Here is a 25,229-nt window from a genome sequence, read left to right as displayed (position 1 = left end):
CGGCCGAAACGTAGCAACAAATGTAATAAAAAGGTATACATGTAAATGTACATGTATACAGTTACAAGAACAGTTTTATCACCGTAACAACCAAAATATTTAATAAATTCAATCACATGTATCTGCAATCAAAAGTGGGTTTATTTTTACAGCAGAATGATTTTCAGCATGAAGCAAGATATTTAAGAAAATTTATACATTTTATTTGAGTCCCCTGAAATTGCAAAAACTGATATCTAAAGCGCTCGACTCACAACACACCGAAAACTATAAATGTACAGAGAAAAATTTGTTTCTCAAAATTGAACGAAAACATCACCAAGTAAGGCTGTCTCGGATTCTGATGTGAAGCTATAACTAAAGCCCAACGGTCGATTTCACAAAGAGTTAGGACTCGTCTTATCTCGAGTTGGGGAGTTTATCGTCCTAACTTATGAACCGTTTGTTATAAAATGCATATGGTTAGAAAGAAGATTTGTAAGTAGAATACAAATCCACAATGATCCACACACATTTGCCTCGAAATTGGGTGGTTTTCTTTTTACTTTGCGAACTAACACTGTCGGCCATTTATGGGACTAGAAAATTTGACTCCCATAATTGGCCGACTGTGTTTGTCGGCAAGTTAAAAGGAAAACCACGCAATTCAAGTGATACTTGTGTGGGTCATTATATTCTGCTTATAAAATATCTTTGTAATCATATGCATTTAATAACAAACGGTTACAAACGCTATTCAAAGACAAACTCGAGCGATCCACGGCGCCGTATAAAGTTCTGCATGCTACAGTTCAGGGTTTGGGACTCGTCCTAAGTCCTAAAGATTAGTCCTATAAGTTAGGAATAGTTTTGTGAAATCGACGGCTGGTTATTTAACTTGCTAAACTCGGTTTACAGAACTAACTACTAGAGAGGTTTGGTATCTTAAAGGTGGTAACTTTTTGGTTTTGTCATCGTCGGATTTGTAAGCAAAGGATACAATAATTTCTAAGAAGGATATAATAATTATCAGACGAAGTCATTTAATGGCAGGATGCTTATTACTGCCATTAGCCTACCAACAAGTGCGATTTCAAAAAGAAATGACCCCTTTTTCTGGGTCAAATGATTAGCATACCATTAAATTCACTTTATACAGCAATCACTGCCCGGTGATAAAAACAAAATATGGGATCCGCCTGGTATACAGAACTATATTTAAATTACAAGGAAACTATACGCATTGTAAGAAGAACCTATAAATAATAGTAAACTTGCGGGTACAACCATGTGTTTGTACTCATAACTTCTTATTTCTCCACATACAAAGCTTCAAACAATACTTATACGCATTGTATACACAAACAAAGTCAGCTGTAAAATGACAACCTATAAAAGTTTGAAGCCTTTTTTAGTTGGATTGAAGACTGTTGGTTGGTGATGATCTGTATGGTTCAGCACTTGGGGGCCAGTGGTAAGAGTTAGGTTGTAACATTGGTACATGTCGGCTCCTTCTATGGATAACGGCAAGTGGGATTGCACCGTCCATCTCTGTAATGCACGGATGAAACATTTTCATATTCGTTAAACTTCTGCCAGATAAACAAAAAATGTGTTTTTCTCTAAATCAAATAAGTCATGCGCTTTGATCTACTTCTTTAGCACTGATGATACTATATGTTTTCCCAAAAGCTCTTTGGAATATATAATTCTAGGAATTATCAAAAAGTGCAAATGCCATCATTTTGATGAGTTAGGACTTTTTCGTCAGCAGTGGCTCAACCCTGGTAATGAAACAACGAATGATAGAGAAAACCTGAGGAGTCCTGTCGTAGGTCGTTGTATATTCATTGGGAGACGAGGGTTCCAATGAGAACCAAATAATATCCCATTTGGGATCAATATAGCGTGACACAGGAACATCAACATTGGTAAAGAGGATATAAATAAGAATGTTACAATATACTGATCTTTATAATTACTGTGTACCTTTTTCCAGTGAAGAAGGTCCCTGGATTCCGTTGCTTTTGATGACTGGTTCTGGCGTTGGGGCTGGAACCATATATCGTGCACTGTTCCTTTTGCGTCGCCTCTGTATAAAGACAAAGCTTGGATTGGTTAGATTACTGTGTGACGCATGGACACCAGTTTAAACTTTTAAAGATTGTATAAACGTTTACGTTTGGTACTTACGGAGGCATTGCAGGACCAACGGGACTGGGTTTCTTAAGGCAAGGAAACTATTTAAATGCCGTATGCATGGACACCTTACATAATTCAGTGTGTTTTTATACCATATAATTAGCTTTGTTTTTCTGTTATTCTTTTCTGGTAATTCTGAGCTGCAGTGAACCATTTGATTAGCCCATCAGCGTTCTTCTTTTAAGATCCTTCAGTCTGATTCAAATTTCATTCTGTTCATTGATCATGTCAATGTCTGTTGGGCTATTGTTCACATTTGCTCCTGATATAAAAAAATAATATATAAAAACAAGGAAAACGTCATCGCTTGGCTTTCGCAAAGCGACATCCAAACGGAGGGAACACATAGAGATGGTTTGGGCTAACGCACCTTTCACAATGTAACAATGGAGTCCCTTATTTATTTATTTTTTCAACAATCAAGTATATGTTTTTTGAAAAGAGAGTAGTAGAACAACAATTATAGCATGATCACACAACCCGGATTTGCAAATTGCTCTTGTTCATTGAGTCAAATGAAACGAGAACTGCCTAGGATACAAGCACTAACCCTTACTGTCCCTCTCCAGTTTGACACGGCGACCCTGGCAAGCTCACTCTGTCTTTCTTTGGCTTGCTGATGACGCTTGCAGAAAATTTCTAGGCGATTGATAACAAAACCAACCAGGAACCCACCGGCAACAAGAAGGAAGACCCCTGCACAACAAAACACACATTTCACCAGTAAATATCCCACAAAATTCACGTGGTGTGGTTAAAACTACGACTCCCGAGGTGATCCCCGGAGCGTTCTAGTTTCCTGAGGCGCAGCCGATGGAAAATGGAACGGTCCGGGTTAGCACGAGTTAAAGCAGTCAATATTTGTTTATAACGCCCCAACAGACTAATTATCATCCTCGTACACGTAACGTTGGTACACGTAACGTTCGTACGCGCGTTTCAGATACACAGATGCACAACTGATTGGGTTCGAGGTGGGTAAAAAGACGTCTGGGTACTGCACGCCGTTTGATAGTCGTCGGACAATCACACGGCAAACGATGCACTATCACACGGCAAACGACGCACTATCACACGGCCGCCGTCTATTAAAACTAAGACATATCATGTGACGCGCTCTAAACCAATGAAAAGGCAGAATATTTGTTAAAGGGGTGATATAATGTTAATGTATGCAGGGTATAAAGAATATTCATGGACATGTAATTTGTGTTTTACCCTTAGCCTACATGAAGTGTAGGCATATTCTCAGTATTTTGGATATAATTTACTTATAAAATAATAATGTAATGTTACACGATCTCCTGGCATAACCTCAGAATACGTTTAGACTCGTTGGAGGTACGTCACTCATGGATTAAGGGAAACGAGGATGAATGGAAGCGGGACGATCATTGGAGGTACGTCAGTCATGGATTAGACATCAGCCGACGTACATCAACGTATAACAACCTACGAGTAACTTCCCTCTAACGTATGTCAACGTACGCCAGCGTACCATGAACTTACGGGCAACGTTCCAGAACGCACACGTTCAGTACGCCGATAAATTGTCAACATGCTCAATATTTTTCTCGGGTTCGACGTGTTCCAAATTTTAAAAGAGTATCACAGCGTGCTTTTTACGGAAATATCATCAACCTACCCTAACTTATGTCAGCGTACACCAACGTATTTCCTATACGTTAGCATAGTTATACGTTCAGGCGATACACGATGTTGTTACATATGCCCTTAAGGGACAGATAGCTGAGAGTTGAGTTGGTAGAGCGCCGCCATGTTAATCCAGCGGTCACAGGTTGATCGTCCCCCTCCCATTCATCCTCGTTTCCCTTATGGTTAATTATTTTTTACATGACATTTTTAAAGACGCTTCATAAATAGATTTCAGTTCTGTACTTCCTATCGTTCGCTGGATGTAAACCTACCTCCCATACTAGAAAGCCCAAGTGTTGTTGGCTGAATGGATTTCACCCCGCATTGCTGGGAGGTGATCCATGTATTTTCCAGCCCACCGATTTTCCCTTTTTCGTGAAACTCCAAGATGCGCAAAGATACCTGAAATGAACAAGATAATTGTTTAGACGCAATTTGTTTTTATTTTAGCCCCCTCAAACATTAACAACACAACAACAACAACAATAATAACAACAACAACAACAACACCAACAACAACAACAACAACAACAATAACAACAACAACAGCAGCAGCAGCAGCAGCAACAACAACAACAACAACAACAGCATCACAGCAACAACAGCAACAACATCAACAGAAGAAAACCCAAAACCAATGTAAAAGGTCAGGAAACCGACCGTTGCAGCTCACTTTTTGAGTCCACATGCTGTTCTTGGAGAGTCCAATACCAAATCCTGATCTACCGAATAGTTCACCAACAGTAATAAGCCCACAATCCTGAGAAACTTGGAAATCAAGCATTGCTGAATCCCAAATGAACGCATCTAAGACACTAAAAGATAAGAACAAGAGAATAGTTTTTTTAGACTTGATGCATTTATTAATTACGTTTCAAAATTTGTTGAAATTATTAGTGGTTTAAGCTTTAGTGGATAGTATTTTGGCTCTAAAGGGACATCACACATCCATTGACTTTGCAGATATAAATTGGCAAAAAGTATACTTGCGACAACACATTATGTGCAAATATATTTGCGACATCGTTAATATTTGAAGTATATTTGCGAAAACATTTGCGACATCATAGTCGCAGCAAATATTTGCAAGACATATTGTGATAATCTTTTCGACATGGCAAATATATGCTAATATATTTGCAATGTGTGCAAAGAATTAGGATTCATCGTAAGTTGAGTTGTCAATAGTTACTGCCCTAGTGGTTTGTATTGTGACAATTACACTTTACTTTTCAATTAAAGGAACACGTTGCCTTGGATCGGACGAGTTGGTCTTTGAAAAGCGTTTGTAACTGTTTTTTATAAAATGCATATCGGTAGAAAGATGTTGTAAAAGTAGAATACAATGATCCACACAAACATGCCACAAACATTGCACGGTTGTCCTTTTACCTCGTTATGGGAGTCAAATTTTTGGCTCACATAAATGGCCGACCGTGTTAGTTCGCGCAGTAAAAGGAAAACCACGCAATTTTGAGGCAAACTTGTGTGGATAATTGTATTCTACTTTTAAAACATCTTTCCAACCGTATGCATTTTATAAAAAACGGTTACAAACGCTCAGTTATAGACCAACTCGTCCGATCCAAGGCAACGTGTTCCTTTAAGTTTAATACACAGCCGGCCAAGGGCCACGATAGTATTATGTTGAAATCAAATGTCTTGCGAAGTTGGCGTACACGCCATTGCAGCAAGTTAAAAATTATTGTGCTGTGCAACACAGCTCACATACAAAACTCTGTGCATTCTGTCCTTTTCAGATATATATTCGCCAAGATGTAATATTGCATGCCGGGATAGTGTCAAAACCATACGGATCTGTCCTACAGGGGCAGGACAACATATTCTAAACAGTTATCCATACGGATTGATAGTAAAGGTGCAGCCAATAAGATATTTATCCGAAACTATTGCTTACCCACTCTTGAGATCACGAATAGCGTCATCAGCATCGTCGTAATTATACTTTAACATGAATCGATACATGGTGGACAGCTCAACTTGCCGACGAAAGTACATCTCCACTGAGCTTTTACTTACCGTTGCATACTTAAAAGAATCCGATGGATTTCGAATCTATAATGTGAAAAGAACGCCTTCATTTCACTTCATTTCTTATTTCGCAAGGTTAGAAAAAGCAGATAGAAAACGGATATTCGAAGTACAACTACGGTAAAACAATGTCTACACGGGACTACATGCAACAATTGAAACATCTGGAAACATATGTCCAGCTGGTCATTAACGTAAAACAATTTGCATACGGCCAACGAAACGCATTTTAATTTCACTTCGTGCACATCTTGTGTAACAAACTGATTGACTAAATACCTGGATTGCAATCATTCAATCTAAAGTACCACCAAGGTCGGGAGAAAAAAATATATATAAATGACAGGACATTTTGAATAGTTGTTAACCTTTGCATCATTGATACCAGTTATGCGAGCCTCTGGTCGGTCTAAGACCAAATATGCAGCGAGGTTGGCCGTATATGACGCGACCATGATCATGGCAAACCCCGCCCAGACCACACCCAGAACTCGAGCACCGAAACTCCGTGGTGTTCCTAAAGTGAAATGAAAAGGTAAATGCATTTCAAAGCCTACTATGTATAATACAGCTGAAGAGTGTGCCCGGAGGAAGGGCGTCAGGCTCTTTACAAAAAGTAATTTTGCTGACAAAAGGTTGAAGGCAATAAAATACAGCATCACTGGGCCATTTCGACTTTCCGCTTTCCAATTCTCATGCAGATTTTACCTTATTTAGTGAATTTATGTTGCATTGATCTGTCTGACTTTATTGTTCACTTTTCGAGTCTCATTTTGTTAACTCTCTTTTTCCTTTGTTAACGGTCTCGATATTTAACTTTACGTCAACTCGATTTCGCTTTGTCCACTCGTTAGTTCAATAAACTCGTTATACCATTTTCATTGTCAACTCGTCGTTCAGTAATAGTCAACTCGAGCCAAGAGCACGAAACGCGACAATAGGAACCAAGTAACATTGTCTGAGAAGACACAATGACGCTTGGCTACAGTAACTTACTTTCTCCAACTCCACTGTTGAGCACCACTGACCATGAGAACCATACTGCCTGAGAGAGATTCAATGCCGTCTGCTCCTCATCATTCCGGCGATGGGAGAACGGACTGAACCTATCGAGTAGATAGATTACTACCGGTATGACATGGATGCAGATGCCGATAAGAATCCAGAGGGAGATCTCAAATGGACGCATGAACGACAGAAGGTTGGTGTTCATTTCCATCTGGAAGAAGAATGACGTTTTTGTTTAAAGATATGCAATCACCAAGGTGGTAGCATCTCGATTTTGTATGCTAAAAATGAGTAGGGAATGAACTGAACTGAATTGAATTGAACTGAATGGTTTATTTCGTCAAGTATATAAAAATACATGAAATTTACAATCCTATTGTACAGCAACATATAAAATATTAAAATGTAAAATTGCACAAGAATTACCACAATACGACATAAAACAATAACCTTAATATAAGTAAAAACCATTAAAGTTTATATAAACAAACAAACAAACAAACAAACAAACAGTCAAACGCTAAAGCATGATTGGGTAGTGGACCCCCTCCCCAAATTAAAAGAGGCCAAATTGCACAGGAGATGCCAGAAAATCAAATAAAACAATAATAAACAATAAGGCAGTACAAAGGGCTGGATGCATTGTAGTTATCTAATAAAATTACAGTTAAAATCATGGATAGCAATAGGTAAAAATTAGTTCTTGAACCTGTTAGTCTTAAGGCTTAGTTGACGGATCCTACCAGATTTGTTGTGAACAATCAGTGGGTAAAGGGATGCGTGTTGTCAGACAAAATACAGTGGAACTTACTCATAAGTCTATTCTTAACTAATTCCTGAAGACCGTCATTATCTGAACCAATAATCCTACTGGCTTGTTTGGTAATGCGAACTAGTTTTTGCCTAGTAAAAACTGAAAGTGAATTAAACCAAGTGATTGCACAAAAAGTCAACAAGGATAAAATAGTACTCTGATAAAATAGATTAAGAATCCGGGTGTTAACATTAAAATACTTCAGCTTCCTGACAAAGTACAACCGTTGATTAGCCTTCTTATAGATTTTCGTGGTGTTAGAGTTCCAGTTCAGCTGATCATCAATTACAGTTCCCAGAGACTTGTATTCCTTTACCACTTCAACAGACATGTCATTAATTTTAACAAGTTGTACAGGTTGAATGTTTTTTTAAAAGTTAAAAACCATTGACCTTTTGTGGTCGCTGCAGTAAAAAATCATTAATCCAGAGGGAAAGGTGTGGGTTAACTTTCAAATGCTGTAATTTATACAAAAGAGACTGTGGCCTTATTGTGTTAAAGGCAGAGGAAAAGTCAATAAATAATGTTCGTACATAGCTTTTACAATTGTCAATGTGCCCGTAAATGTTATGCAATAATGTCATAGTTGCATCATCCACACCACGATGCGCACGATAGGCAAACTGAAAAGGATCCGCTGCATTTCTTGTTTCGTTGAGCAGAATACCTTTGATGACCCGTTCAAAGCATCTCCACACAATAGGTGTGAGGGCAACCGGTCTATAGTAATTGAGAACAGCTGGCTTCGTTATCTTGGGAATTGGAATGACTGTTGAGGATTTCCATAGACTAGGGATTGTATAAGTGTCTAAGACCATTGGAATAATCGTTGAAAGACTCCTGCAAGCTCTTTGAGACACGCTTTTAAAATCTTACCGCGGATCCCATCTGGTCCTGCAGATTTGTTCGTCCTAATCGACTTGAAGGACTTTTCAACTTGACCGTTAGTAAGGACGATTCGCTCGGATGCATTTCCCTGTGAGCCCAGCTCCATGCACAGCTTGGTGTGGTTTTCATCTCCATTTGTATTGTTATTGCGATCAAACCGGCCATAAAATTGGTTGAGGTCGTTAACAAATAAATTCAGATCACCTTGTGGTATCTCCGATTTATTGCGGACGCCAAATCCTGTGATGACTTTCAATCCCTCCCAAGCACTCTTGTGGTCGCCTTTTCCGAATTTATGTTCGATTTTCCGGGCATAATTTTTCTTGCATTGTTTGACGAGATGGTTGATTTCTTTTTGTAGTTTGCGTTTGTCTTGAAGATTGTTATTTATGTGCGCCATATGTTTCCTGTTGATGAGTTCTTTTATGTCTTTTGTCATCCATGGTTTGTTGTTTGGAAAAGTCTTGATAACTTTTTCTGGTACAATACAGTCCTCACAAAACTTGATGTACTCGGTGATTACATCAGTAGATTCTTCAATTGAGTTGGAAGAAAACAAAACATCCCAGTCTGTGCAATCAAAACAGCTGCGTAGAGTTTCTGTGTTGTCTTGATTAAAGCTCCTGATCGTTTTTATAGCAGGTTTGTTTTGCTTCAGTTTTTGTTTATATTTTGGGAGAAGATATATCATGTCGTGATCCGACTTTCCGAGCGGTACTCTACTGTATGGTTTATAAGCATCGGGTATGTTCCCATAACATTTGTCCAGGGTACGATGTCCCCTAGTAGGAATATTGACATACTGGTGGCAGTGAGGCATCACATGCTTTAAATCACATTCGTTAAAGTCACCCATAACGAGTTTGACAGCATCTGGGGATTTCTTTTCCAGTTCTTGAACATGTTGAGCAAGGATAGAAGATGCAGTAGCACTGTCTGCTTTTGGCTGTATGTATACAACGGTGACAAATATCTGGGGAAACTCTCTCGGAAGGTAGAATGGTCTTAGTCCCACAGTAATATACTCAACATCGGGTAAACAATGGCTTTGTTTGACACAAATGTTGTTGCACCATCTTTGATTAATGTAAATACACACACCTCCGCCCGATAACTTTCCGGATTCAGGGGACCTATCCATACGTTTACAGATGAAGCCATCAATATTTGTATCAATGTTACTGTCTTTAAACCATGTTTCGCTGAAACACATCATGCTGCAATCTCTGTATTCATTTAGATATTTAGTGTTTGCAGATAGTTCATCAAGTTTGTTGCAAAGGGATCGTGCATTACCTGTAATGATTGATGGCAGTGCTGGGTTGAATCTTCGACGCCGAAGACGGGTTCGGATTCCACCTTTCCTACCCCGTTTGCGTTTTCGTAAGTCCTCGGGAATGTCTTTGCTGGGCAAGACAATGCCTGCCGAAGATCCGCGAAGATTTAACAGCTCGTTGCGTCCGTACACAATGCGTTCATGTAATGGCCACCCACATGCAATGTTTCCGTCGGATAGTGTAGCACAAATGTGTCCAATACTGCTCATCAGAGATATCAAAACGACGAAAAACCACACCATCACACATCTTGGTGCCATAATGTAGACTAGTAAGACAAATTAAGACGATAAACTAGGACGGTACGATACAGTAAAAAAATGACGAATTTCACAACATTGAAAGAGAGCTGTACAAAAAGGTGGTTGCCGCGGTGCAGCGCCCTCTAAGGTACATTGATTTGATTTTCAGTTTATTTTAATTGATAGCAATTGGGCTACATACGTGGAACTAAATGTAGAGAGATACTTCATTCATTCACATTATTTACAAACGGGTTCCGCCGAATAGAGTGGGGACAAGTTCAAAAGAACTCTTTCGCCACCCACCCCCTCATTTCACAATAGACATGATATTTAGATTAAGGAAAACAACCAACACTAACCTTTTTGACGAGTATTGTCAAGCCCTGATACTTGTACGGTTTGGAGAAGTCAACAAAACGTGCTCGCTCGTTAGTGATGGTCAGAGGGGCCATTATCATGTCTGCTTTACCGTCAAGTATTTCGCCGATCATTCCATTCCATCGCTTCTCTGTGCCGTTGATCTTGGGAAATGAAACAAACACTATGGTAAAAAAAATCGTCTTTGTTAAACTCAATTTAGTTGTTTTAACGTTCTCCTCGGTATGTACAAATCATGAAACAGAACCCCTTCTGCAGGACAGCATACAAAGCCATAACCCAGGAAGTCATTAAGACGTGTACAGCATTTGTAAAGGCGCACAAATTCTGCTTAAAAAAACATTCAAAGGTGCCGGCAAGATGAAAAAGAGGGAATTATCATGTGGAAGGAAAAGAAAGTGTGAACAGGTACCTGCAGGTGTGTCTTCAGTTGCTGCTGAATAATGAGATGTTCCCCGAGATTTTCAGGAAGTAAATTCAAGAGCATGGGGTGCTGTGCTTGAAAAAGACCCCGTTGCCAACATCATAGCTCAATAGCATTACACGTTACCAAACACTGGCATTACACGTTGCCAACTTACACGTTGCCAACACTATATATAGCTCAATAGCATTTACACGTTGCCAACACATTAGCTCAAAAGCATTACGTTGCCAACCCCATAGCTCAATAGCATTACACGTTGCCAACACCGTAGCTCAAAAGCATTACACGTTGCCAACACTGGCATTACACGTTGCCAACTTACACGTTGCCAACACCGTAGCTTAAAAGCATTACCCATTGCCAACCCCATAGCTCAATAGCATTACGTTGCCAACACCATAGCTCACTAGCATTACACGTTGCCAACACCGTAGCTCAAAAGCATTACACGTTGCCAACCCTGGCATTACACGTTGCCAACTTACACGTTGCCAACACCATAGCTCAATAGCATTACACGTTGCCAACACATTAGCTCAAAAGCATTACACGTTGCCAAACACTATGGTGCAACAGCATAACACGTTGCCAACTTATACGTTGCCATCACCGGAGTGACAACATAGCTCAAAATAATTACACTATGCTAACAGCATTTACACGCGTTGCCAGCACCATAGCTCAAAATCATTCGTTGCCAACACCATAGGTGGATAGCATTACACGTTGCACACACCATAGCGCAAAAAAACACGTTTACAAAGGTGTATACGATGTAAAAGCCACAAACGACAACCAATACCTTACCTTTTCGTAATTTCCAAACTGGTTGTCATAGACGCTATGTAGGTCAAAGGTGAAGTTTAACTCTTTGGAGAGTGAGTTTAAGAGATCAATGCAGAATCCTGAGCAGCACTGCCAGAGACCTAGATGTGGATTTTTTTTAAATAACACTCAAAACATAACTAATTTAGTTGAAATTCATATTTCCGGACCATGCTATCAAACGGGTTTATTACAAGGGGTGGATCACGATAATGAGTTTGACGGGGGCGTGCCGTGGAGGGGCGGGGCGTTGCCTCGCGCCCCTACTGCTATAACGGGAAAAGTAGGCCTAAGATAAGTCTATAAATTAAAAATACAAGAAATGTTTCAGAGCTGTTCTCCTTTTGTTGCCCGACTAAAATAAATTCTCGCATCATTGAAAGCACGTGGCTCGGACCGGGGCTCGGTCATGCTGTATGGGGTCCTTTATGAAACAGGGTTTGGCTCTCCGGCTTGGAATCCGTCAGAAGCCCCCCCCCCCCCCCCCCGCCAAAAAAAATACACGCTTTCAAGGAGACCGTCAAGCCACCTAAATCGCATCGCTTATGAGGAATTCGCACTTCAATGGATCTATCAGACAAATCTTAAATAATCCTTATTCTTTTGATCCGAATTTCAATGTTACGATATGCGGGAACTAAGGTGGGGGTTTCAGAGAACACCCAGTGTCTTTAGATATAGTCATTAGGTTTACGGTAACATTACCGCAAACCTTTCCATTACCCAGTGTCTTCACGAGACTAAATTCTTAACCAAAGAAAACAAACAAAGTATTTGAATTCGACACAGAGGGAGCGCGACCGTTGGGCATTTAGATGTGTGTTTGTAAAGTATTTATGCCGTGTTCGAATTAGAGTCTAGGGCTATGGCTACAACTGTTGCTCAGGACGTCATGAATTTCAACACATAAAGACCCAATAATCCAACCGTAGTCATGAGTGCAGTCGCCTTATTGGACGCAGTCTGACTTACTTCCGTTTGCTGCTAAGCATGGAACTGAATCATTCCCGACGCATTTTTTGGTAACTGGATCACTGTCATTTATGTAGACAAACGGAGGGTTTCTTAGCGTTACCACCTAAGAGAAAGAAAACAAACCAGAACAAGACAAATACAAATCGTGCGGTGACATATCAATACGAGCAGCAATATAGAGTGATGTGTTGACGTTGACCGGCTGGCACCTTTAAAGAGGTCAACCATTAATGAACGTGCGATGAACAGGATTAACCAATGAACAAACCCATAATCACCGAAAATCCAAAGCAGTTATACCCATGTATATAAATGCCTAGAGACTAGCAGTAATAATCCGTAATTGACACGGACAATCTGAGTTCGATTATTTTTTAATCACTTTCTCTAAAACCAGATACTTATACCTTATCAACAGTTGGTGTGCATGTTTGTAAACAAGTAAGGTTTTTATTGTAATTTGCTTTTCGAAGTAATTACCAAATTAATGTATCATTCCATACCACTGCGTTACAATAGTTTAGGAGAAATCACGAGATAGTTATGTTGTTATTATGACCAATTCATTACCGAAAACAACACCAGTCGTATGAATTGATTAATAGTTCCCTCCTCATTTATTGTTCGATAGATACCTTTGTAAATTCTAGTTCCAATAAGCATCTCATTATAAACTATAGGCCCCAAGCCATCAGTCACATACTTACCCTTAGATGAGTGGGGAGTTCGTAGCCTTCTGGTCGGTCCCGTATCCCGCCGGGCCACACCGGTGTGTTCTGGTTGGTAGCAAGCCCAGTCGCTGACAACCACTCTCCAATAGAAACTTCTTCACTGCCCTGAATGTTGATGATGTCGTAGTTGGCAGACTTACGGTCGCCATTTGCGTCAAAGTCGATCATGCCCGTTTCTCCTTGTAAAATGATTGCATCTACGAGGTTTCTAAAACAAGATGTTGTAGATACAGATTTGTAAAATACTTCATTATAATAACCACTGTAACTTCGGTAAATTGTTTGGGGTAGAATGTTGTCCCATAGCGCTTATCTGAATGGTCATGTCAATGATGGTTTTTCGCATTAAGAAGACAGACCAGTGGAAGAATGTAATCCAACATTAGAAGCACTGGAAGAACCAAGTCAAACACAGAGTAAGCCCGTATAAAGTAATTTTATTAAACTGTTTTAGCAATTTGGGTGTTTTTTACTGTTTATATGTTTTTTAATTATTCGGGGTTGAACAGAGACAAACTTTTCTTGTTGAAACATAGGGAACGAGTTACATACAAATGTCAGCTCCTTAAAGAACAATGGGAAATGAACACGAATAGTCTTAATTTTTATTTTTTCAAGCCTCGTTTTCTCGAAGTAAACTGAATAAAATTGCTCCGTACTTGTAATAAAGCGAACCGCTAGGCCATAAACTTTCCCCGGGTTGTCTGCAATCGGATGGTGGTGGTTGAGTCCCTTTATTCTGGACGAAGCTGTGGATCCCCTTGGCCACCACCCTTACGGAGTCCTTGATGTGGGCTTTGGTGTCTCCACCGTGTTTGAGACGCATGCCAATCACACCCTCTGGGGCTGAAACCAATGCATCTCCAGTAACTCCCTGCTCAGTAACGAGCCAGGCATAACCACTCTGTGTCATGTTAAGACGTTGTGCGTCTTGATAGACAGTACATGCGTCTTTTTCACTGTAAAGTTAAAACATTGGTGATGTAAAAGAGCTTTAAGAGAAGATGAAAATGAACCCAATGTAATGTTTCAATTATAGAACAGATTAGACTATAGCTGCGTGGTAGCTTTTCTTAAACCTGAGGCCTACAATTCTGTTGAATAAGGTGCACGCTGGTCTAGCTAACGTTTGATCGCTAGCTAGACCAGCATGCACCTCATTCAACGCCCAATGCGCGAATACCAATGTTTGCATAATAAAAGGTCTATGGAGATTGGGGTTCAGTCTTTACACATTGGTCAAATTCAATAATCTTGCATGCAGATTTTGATTTAAATTGGTTTGGAATTGGTTCAGTTTTTTAATGCATTCTCTCGATATCAGCAATATTGTTTAGGGAAATAGTTTAAACTGAAGTCAGGAATTCGGATGACAAAAATACATTATATTTAACAGCAGAAAACATTTGCCTAAATATGCGATAATCCTATCCTACCTCGCGTAGAGAAGTATAACTCTAGCTTGGCATTTCTTGACTTCAATAAGTACATCTGTCATGTTGTTATTTCCAGGTTTATACGTAATAGATCTCTCCATCTAGAACAAAACATAAATTATTCATCATCATCATGGACTCGTACTCATGATCGACACCCCTAGACACCGAAGCCAACATCTTCCAAATTCTGATAATCGGTTGGTCGAGACCAAAAGCAACGAAACAACAATAATCCCAACGGACTGCAACAACATGATTGGGAAAGGGAGACGAAATAAAACCTTTAAAATTAAAAGAAAGCACCATTTGAGAACTAAACATTTTTGAGGGGTTCATTTTGGTTACCATCGCAGATCTACGTATCAATGGAGAGCAATGGTTCACAAAAGCCTACATTTTTATTTTAACGTGTGAGTCAAGGTTGTCTGCTTGTGTCTTGTAATGTTTCCTTTTTAATGTAAAACTATGGTGGCCCCGAAGGGACATCGCATAACCCAAACGTGTGCGCACACGTATGCAATGCCGTGAAACAAATCGCGAATATATGCGCACACGTATACAATATCGTGAAACAGTTCGCGAATATGTGCGCACACGTATGCAATGTCGTGAAACAATTCGCGAATATGTGCGCACACGTATGCAATGTCGTGAAACAAATCGCGAATATGTGCGCACACGTATGCAATCTCGTGAACCAAATCGTGAATATGTGCGCACACGTATGCAATTTCGTGAACCAAATCGTGAATATGTGCGCACACGAGTGCGATTTGTTTTGCAATGTCGTGAATTTTATTGCATACCATGTTGCATACCATTAGGATGATGTCATAGTTGTGGATAATTTGTTACCGATCTAGGGAGTACTGTGGCGCTACAGCAGGCTCCCTCTGTAAAGCATGTGTATACCCAGGAACTTGGCACCAGGCCAAGGACGACCACACGCCTCGCTTGCCTCACAACAAAGACTACTGCTGCAATGACTACCGCTTATCTCACTGTTGGAAAGAAACCCCCCAGATCATTAGACATTTTATTCAAAGGTATGCAACATGGTATGCAATAAAATTCACGACATCGCAAATAATATTCGCAGACGTGTGCGCACATATTCGCGAACTGTTTCACGACATTGCATACGTGTGCGCACATATTCGCGAATTGTTTCACGACATTGCATACGTGTGCGCACATATTCGCGAATTGTTTCACGACATTGCATTCGTGTGCGCACATATTTGCGAATTGTTTCACGACATTGCATACGTATGCGCACACGTTTGCGATATGCGATGTCCCTTCAGGGCCACCATACGATTAGGTTTAATATGGTGGCCCTGAAGGGACATCGCATATCGCAAATGTGTGCGCACACGTATGCAATGTCGTGAAACAATTCGCGAATATGTGCGCACACGTATGCAATGTCGTGAAACAATTCGTGAATATGTGCGCACACGTCTGCGAATATTATTTGCGATGTCGTGAATTTTATTGCATACCATGTTGCATACCTTTGAATAAAATGTCTAATGATCTGGGGGGTTTCTTTCCAACAGTGAGATAAGCGGTAGTCATTGCAGCAGTAGTCTTTGTTGTGAGGCAAGCGAGGCGTGTGGTCGTCCTTGGCCTGGTGCCAAGTTCCTGGGTATACACATGCTTTACAGAGGGAGCCTGCTGTAGCGCCACAGTACTCCCTAGATCGGTAATAAATTATCCACAACTATGACATCATCCTTATGGTATGCAACATGGTATGCAATAAAATTTACGACATTGCAAAACAAATCGCACTCGTGTGCGCACATATTCACGATTTGGTTCACGAAATTGCATACGTGTGCGCACATATTCACGATTTGGTTCACGAGATTGCATACGTGTACGCACATATTCGCGATTTGTTTCACGACATTGCATACGTGTGCGCACATATTCGCGAATTGTTTCACGACATTGCATACGTGTGCGCACATATTCGCGAATTGTTTCACGATATTGTATACGTGTGCGCATATATTCGCGATTTGTTTCACGACATTGCATACGTGTGCGCACATATTCGCGAATTGTTTCACGACATTGCATACGTGTGCGCACATATTCGCGAATTGTTTCACGATATTGTATACGTGTGCGCATATATTCGCGATTTGTTTCACGACGTTGCATACGTGTGCGCACACGTTTGCGTTATGCGATGTCCCTTCGGGGCCACCATATAATCGCGCCATTTTTGTATACAGACACGCACGGCTAAAGGGTTGCTCAACTGAACATCTTACGTCACACTTCGAGATCCTGCCACATTTGCTGTATGACCTCGTCACATTGGGTGCATTCGTTTAGCTTCCCTGGGTCTCCCCCGCGGTGCTCACTCGGGTGAGCCACTGACAAGAGCTAAACGAACGACCACTCACCGCTCTCGTAGTGACGTCGTTTACCTGGGGCCAGCCCCCAAGTGACCAACTCCACAAGCAGTGCACTGGGGGCTGACCTGGGTGAGCCCCCGGAATGACGTCAAAAGCTATTCAAACGCACCGGGGCAGACCGGGGATGACCCAGGGAAGCTAAACGAACGCACCCAAACATACGAAGATGCATAAAGACGATCGAAGTGCAAGCTGGCCATCATCTTTCACCTCGGACCAATCATAACACAAGGAAAGCTTACGTCACAGCACGTTTATCCAATGAAAGCATTGTGCCTGTAAGACCGGTGACTGTATTTTATCCGCAAGGACCAGTCTACGCGATTCCCTGCTCAGCGTAATGTCCAATTACGAATCTTACCTTGAATCTGTGGTAATCCACCATGCGTTTCCTGAACGTGCTGAGAATTGAACGGCCATCTTGGTCACTGCTAGTTATAATAACCACACTGCTCCATTCAAAATGCTCCACAATATCTGCCCATACAATGGCCTGATGGGAGTAGGCTGGTACCGTACGGAGATACGATTTGTGGATGTGCTGTTTACCAATGGAGGGAGGAAACATAGTTGAAATGGGTGGGTATATAAGTGACGATATTGAAACTAGGTATTATGCAGTATAGATCACAACGAGGACAACGAAGAATGTTTGAGTCACGACAAGAAGTGTTTAAACAATCTTAGGTGCATTTGCTTATTTAAGATGCACACGCACTAGCAGAGAATCCTTGGTAAAAGGAAACGGCTGCAGATTTGATTCAGGAAGGTATACAAAATAAAGTCATGTCAACAATAAGAACAGACGTATTGATCAACACCTATATGAATATAAAGCGCATTACAATAAATAAAACATTTTTAAAGTCATGTAAACAATAAGAACAGACATATTGATCAACACCTATATGAATATAAAGCGCATTACAATATATAAAACATTTTTAAAGAAAAATAAATACCAAAAACAGATAAAAAAGGAACTAAATGAGTAAAGTAAACAAATTGTTTTTTAAATTTGGTTTAAATACAAAAGTTAAGATGATTGTCCAATACAAAGATGGGGATTATTCCATAGTTTTGGAGCGGCGTACACAAATGCCCGATCACCCAGGGTAGCCTTTAAATTTCTTGATGGGTATGAACAAATAATTAGCATAAAGCTTGTGCGCACTAAAACTTATTTTGTTTGCAAAATGGGTTAAAATTTCGCCTTTTGTCTTAGGGCTAATGGTGACGTAACGCATGCGTGTGTGCGTCTGCCTAGTGCATGCACAACTGTATGGCGTTTGTGACAGGTGAATGTAATCAGCACGTTTCATGATCAAGGCTGACTGAAAAGATATGGAGGTCGTTCAAACAAGTAAAGTCAGAAGGATTGTGAGAGATAAGATGCATAGGATTGGAGGAATCGAACAATGAAAAAAGGTTCATGAAATTGCCACGACGAAAAAAGTAACTGTATTTGACAGATTGATTTAAAACGCTTTATATCTGATGATGAATCTTAGCAGTTTTTCTGTAGAAATAAAAAATACCTTATCAAGAAATAAAACCGTTAGAGATCATACAAAACGTTCGAAGTGTAAGTCTTGTGTTGACTTTAAAGGAACACGTTGCCTTGGATCGGACGAGTTGGTCTATAAAAAGCGTCTGTAACCGTTTTTTATAAAATGCATATGGTTGGAAAGATGTTTTAAAAGTAGAATACAATGATCCACACAAGTTTGCCTCGAAATTACGTGGTTTTCCTTTTACTTTGCGAACTAACACGGTCGGCCATTTATGGGAGTCAACATAATTGGCCGACCGTGTTAGTCGACGAGGTAAAAGGAAAACCGTGCAATTTCGAGGCATGTTTGTGTGGATCATTGTATTCTACTTTTACAACATCTTTCTACCCACATGCATTTATAACAAACGGTTACAAACGCTTTTTTATACCAACTCGACCGATCCAAGGCAACGTTTTCTTTAATATTTAACTAAAACTTCAACGTCCGCATCATGAGCAAAACCATAATAACACTATTCGTTTGACAAACTGGGTATCTGTGAATGGACATCGTGAGAGAGCCTGATTTCCAGAGCGGTTATGTCCACGCAGGAAGAATATTTATTTATTTTATTTTATTCTAATTCTTCGGACAAAACAATAAAACAAGCACAGGCCGTCCAGGGAAGGTAAAAGTAAAAAGGAAAAAGAAAAAAAAATGTCATCAAAAAAAGATGTGCCCTCCCATGCCTAGCTCATAAAAAGTTCACATTTTATATATACTATACACTAAACACTCTAAAATATTCCATGATTGGAAGACAATCTGAGAAACAAATCTGACAGAAACGCTCCTCAGATTCAAATTTCGGGGGATGAATTCTGATATCTTTTTCCATAACCACAATATTCGAAGTGAAATTATTTTTAAAATGCTTCATACTATAAATAAACGGCTTATTTATTTATTCATTTATTGCCATAAATTTTAAGAGAGATTGCCGAACTAAGGCATGAGGTCTGCATTCGTTATGATAATAATTAACGCTGTGTTATGCTGAAATCGGGGTCTGAAAATTACATATCGTTCAAACGCAATTTATAGACAAACCACCAATTATCCGCGGGTATGTCGCCACGTTTTAATACGTTCAGAATTGTGTAGACGAATTCATGAGTATTAACAGTATAATAGTGTGTTCCTCAATACACAAATATCTTGCGTGAAGATGGCTTTAGTGGGATGTTCTGTACAACTGCGCTCGTCTATACCGAGTTGATTTCCAGGAATGGGAATTAAGGCAATTCAAGTAACTAAACATAATATACATAATGATCATTTGAAATAGGCCTATTCATACACACATCATTATTATTGCCAAATGAGTTCTTGTTGCGTAACACAGATTAAAATAATTTCGGTTGAAACAAAACGTTACCTGCCGCATGGAACAAAACTGTATACTTTATTTAGCATTCAAGAAACGGTTATAATATAGCATTCGTGATGCTTGTAATACAAATACCTTGGTTCCAGACGGGATGTAACAAAATTGAAGAACCTCAAAATTAAGTTCACCAATCCACTAACAACATCCTACTTTTACTACTTTAATAACGATTACAAATAATTACACCTTATTCGTTTCTCCTTGGTCTTATTCTAGTTGTTGTGTAATACTCTGCTTCTTAATTCATTTTCAATTAAGACACATCCTGCTTTGTCTGTGTGCATCTATGATCATAAGTGACCGGTACAGACCGTGATTATCGTTGCCCCAAGCGAGAGGAAGATGATGCTCCTTCTATACAGAAGCCTATACTGTGAAGCAAGAGATGCAGATGGACAAATAGAGGACAATATATGCCCCGATGGCTCCGGCGAGAAACAGCGGGAATACGAAATGAGGAGACTGTAAGATCGTGCAATAGAATGCCTACTTCCTCATCAGTATGAAGCTAAGGATGAACATAGAGATAAGGACAAGCAGGTCGGGGAACGTAATGGTTGTCCGTCGTATTAAACAGTCTCAGCAAATATTGTGAAGGGTATCAATGACATGTATGCCTACAGTAAGGCGCCGTTTTAAATTTATATATTTTGGAGGGAGGATGTCATGTCGATGCAATTCATTATTTGAAATAGTTGTCTAATTTGTTTTTTCTTTTCGAGTACCACCATTAATAACTATAAGCGATACGTTGTCAATTCATTCATAATACCAAACACTGAGTATAAGTGCTTAACGATTTAAAGCCATCGGACACTTTCGGTACAGAAAAAAAATTAAAAGTTCACAGATTTACAAATAACTTACAGGGTTTACAAAAGGTAATGGTGACAGACTTCTCTTGAAATATTATTCCATGAAATGCTTATACTTTTTGAGAAAACATAAAAACAGTATCAATTCTCGATATCGATAATTACGGATTTATTTTAAACACATGTCATGACGCGGTGAAACGTGCGGAAACAAGGGTGAGTTTTCCCTTTATTTTCTCCCGACTCCGATGAACGATTGAACCTAAATTTTCACAGGTTTGTTATTTTATATAGAAGTTGTGATACACAAAGTGTGAGCCTTGGACATCACTGTTTACCGAAAGTGTCCAATGGCTTTAAAGCAAATAATGCGAAATCTTGACTGGATAATCACATTATATAATTTATAAAGGTCATGTTGCTATTGTTGGACATCAAATGGATGAATCCACACTTCAGCTTGTTGTACACGACATATACTATCACGTTAACAAGATCCATTCCTCAATGTGTTTATCCCTCCCCAGTGTTCGGCCAAGAGAACTCGAGGGGAGAGCAAGGGGGAAGACTGTCTTCTCAAACAAGGGCAAAGCAGTGGGAGAATTGGGAACAGCTACAGGACATTTTTTAACGTCGTTTTTTCATGGTTTTTTAGGTCTGAATCTTTGTTAAAAGTCACAAGAATCATTGGATATTAATTAATAATTAGGCCCTAGTATACCATTCACTCGACTAAGATTTGGTTTGCATAAATTAATGCGAATAGCCAAGTCACTTCTTGTAAAATCGGTCTCGTATGAAAAGGTCTGTTGATAAAGTTCGAACACCAAGCTTTAGCAATAAAGTTAAATTTATATCGGCATTTAATTTCAAAGATGGCCAGCCTTTGAATTCAATGTGATGTCTCAAGTTACCAATATTTTGTATAAATCACACAGTTAATAAATAATTAAAATATAAAGAAAAACTAAATCAAGAAACAACACCGTGACATACAACCAAAACTCAAAATAATCAAATTAACGATCGATCAAACATCACAATGACATGAACGTAAGAATCGTCGGATATCTTTTCCGACGACTTCATGATCATAGGCAAAGTATACCTTTGGTTTTCGGAACCGCTCGACTGTAGCTTAACCCTAATATGAAATTAATGTACATCATGTTATATTAATGTCATTTCATTCGGTAGCGTTTTTGAGATTTTGCCGGAAATTAATTGAACAAAAAGACGGGAAATTGTACGATTTCACGAGGCACTAAAATTCGTCTTGACTTTAGAATGGGATGTTTGTATTGTGACTCAGAGTGCTGCACGAGTTGCTGCAAAACAAAAGGAATTTTTAATAAGGACTTACCTTATCCGAGAAGATGCACTCCCTAGCTGATATTCCAATCACGGGGATACCATAGAATCCACAGGTATAAGAAACAGATACTGATGACATGTACAACTCAGGAGAGTAACCCGAGATGACAGCGTATACCTGAATAATTATATTGGCCAACAAAAAGACAAACATTCATTAAAACCGTGACATTGTGACAAGAGGACAGCGTATAACCTGAATATATTGACCCCAACAGAAAGACATTCATTAAAACTATATGACATTGTGACAAGAGGACAGCGTCTATCTGAATATATTGACCCCAAAAGAAAGAAATTCATTAAAACCATGACATGGTGACAAAAGGACAGCGTATTCCCAAATATTGACCCAAATAAAGAAAGACATTCATTAAAACCATAATGACATTGTGACATGAGGACAGCGTCTATCTGAATATATTGACCCACAAAAGAAAGACATTCATTAAAACAATGACATGGTGACAAGAGGACATCGTACCCAAATATTGACCCAAATAAAGAAAGATCTTCATTAAAACCATGACATTGTGACAAGAGGACAGCGTATACCTGAATATAATGACCCCAAAAGAAAGACATTCATTAAAACAATGACATGGTGACAAGAGGACATCGTACCCAAATATTGACCCAAATAAAGAAAGATCTTCATTAAAACCATTACATTGTGACAAGAGGACATCGAACACCTGAATATTATTATTGACCCCAAAAGAAATACATCATTAAAACCATGACATGGTGAAAAGAGGACAGCGTATACGTAAATATATAGACCCAAACAAGAAAGACATCCATGACATACGGGACCGGCCTAATATCATGGAACGATCTGCTTTTGCCCATACCGTGTTTGTGTATTAGGGGCACCGTAAGTGCAGAATCGCTGAACGTGAATATTAATTAGTTCTTAGGGAAATCGAGTCATGGGCAGTCATAAGCAGAACCACCTGAACTCTTTTTTAGAGATTATCACTACATACACGGTGTACTTTAAGCATGGTCCAAAAACTCCATCTGCAATGTAAAATGTCATAATTTATAGGTGATGTCACACTAGAAGGTGAAAAATCCTTCTTTTGTAAATTGGAAAGCAAAAGCGCGTTGGTCAATATAGGCGGTTGGATTTTAAGTCGGTGTTTTTACCCATTTCATTTGAACTGACAATAAGTAAGATAATGATAAAAAATGTGAATCTGTGTTTGAGCATCGTTTCTCTGGTCCGGATTCCGGATCGTACTCATTGTTATTGAATGCAGCTATAGGTACATGAGACCCAGATCTTTGTGAGCCTGGCCATGAATCATCCAAAAAATATAGTTTTTGCAGATTGGGGTTAATGCGGAAAACGGATCTGGTCGAAATGTTGGCTGTGGTCAGGGTACAGCCTTTCAGATTGGGTTAATCCGGAAGACGGATCTGGCCAAAATGAAGACTGTCGTCCGGGTACAGCCGCAGATTGGGGTTAATCCGGAAAACGGATCTGGTCGAAATGAAGGCTGTGGTCCGGGTAAAGAATTGTGTGATTTATAAGGGTTCCTGACTGGCCGAAATGAAGGCTGTCGTCCGGACCACAGATTGGGGTTAATCCGGAAAACGGATCTGGTCGAAATGGAGGCTGTGGTCCGGGTACAGTCACTGTGTATTAAGGGTTACTTACCTCATTCGGAATAATCTTTTCACACACTCTGATTGCTGACTGGATGGGATTGTTGGTCATAATAATGGAGGTAACATTGAGCCTGTAGTTTCCCGGTAGGATCCGGCTGTTCTCATTCACCTCCCGGACCGCTACCTGTAAGGTCTCCATGTCTTCTACTGTGTTCATCATAGCACCGATGTGGATCTCACAGATATCTGTCCCCGTGGTGGCGGGAAGGACACGGGCGACGTGGAAGAGGAACGAGAAGGCCAAGGAGATGACAAAGTAGCGATGTCCAAGTACGATACGATGGCTGTGTGGCATCATTTTCTTAATCTGTTTGATTTGTTTTGCCGATTTTACTGTATCTAACTTGTTCTGCTTTTCCCGCTTGGTTCAACTGTACGATCCTGCACATAAATAACAAGCGATAGCTCATTGATGCAAACTCAGCATGGAAGAATAGAGTTCCACAACTCACGGGAGCTATAACCCCATGTTCGGAGAAGCATTTCAATTCATTAACAAACATGATAATTTGATATCACAAACTACATTTTTTTTTTTTTTTTTTTTTTTTTACTAAGCGCAATAATGCGTTACAATATTCGAATAAATTTAACATGGAAAGCTTGAAGAATTTATTGAAAGGAATTCAAACCATGACAACGATGAGTTGAAATTTGTAGTGAGAGTGGATGACAGTGTAAATAATGGACATGGTTAAACATGGCGTTCCACGCGTCATCCATGAAACATTATAGAGAAAAATCACAATTTTCTTACCTGAACACAATGCCAGTCGTCTTCAATCAATTCTGATCATCCCGTGAAGGTGCTCATCGAAACAGACCGCCCGTAAAAGAGCCTACAGTGGCCCGACCATTAGCTATGCCCACGGTATGAAAAGACACGGCCGTTCTTATTGACGAGCTGTCCGCTTGCCGGAGACAAGCCGTAACTGCTCCCTTGCACTCTTGGCATTTGACATGCGTAATACAATCGATGCAGATTTCATCAGCGGCGCATAGTAGGAGGTTATCAACAACCTTGTA

At 39.7% G+C, this 25,229-nt stretch overlaps 1 protein-coding gene across 1 annotated transcript; it reads right to left on the bottom strand.

Annotated features, from left to right (window-relative positions):
* Nucleotides 1-66: 66 nt before the first annotated feature.
* Nucleotides 67-25,229, bottom strand: LOC139939468 (glutamate receptor ionotropic, NMDA 1-like). The gene is made up of 18 exons (XM_071935411.1): nt 24,961-25,229; nt 24,193-24,584; nt 22,516-22,644; nt 17,753-17,932; nt 14,954-15,054; nt 14,177-14,476; nt 13,494-13,725; nt 12,784-12,889; nt 11,794-11,912; nt 10,541-10,702; nt 6,886-7,108; nt 6,258-6,406; nt 5,756-5,913; nt 4,511-4,652; nt 4,110-4,239; nt 2,732-2,877; nt 1,969-2,071; nt 67-1,530 (listed from the first exon to the last, which is right to left on the bottom strand). Exons 2-18 carry the CDS (start codon nt 24,499-24,501, stop codon nt 1,391-1,393), a joined length of 2,829 nt encoding a protein of 942 aa, XP_071791512.1. The 5' UTR covers nt 24,502-24,584; nt 24,961-25,229; the 3' UTR covers nt 67-1,390.

This window comes from Asterias amurensis, chromosome 7 (assembly GCF_032118995.1).
Source record: "Asterias amurensis chromosome 7, ASM3211899v1".
Classification (NCBI taxonomy): Eukaryota; Metazoa; Echinodermata; class Asteroidea; order Forcipulatida; family Asteriidae; genus Asterias; species Asterias amurensis.
The sequence above is the reverse complement of the archived record's forward strand: the minus strand, read 5'-3'. Positions and strand labels throughout refer to the sequence as shown.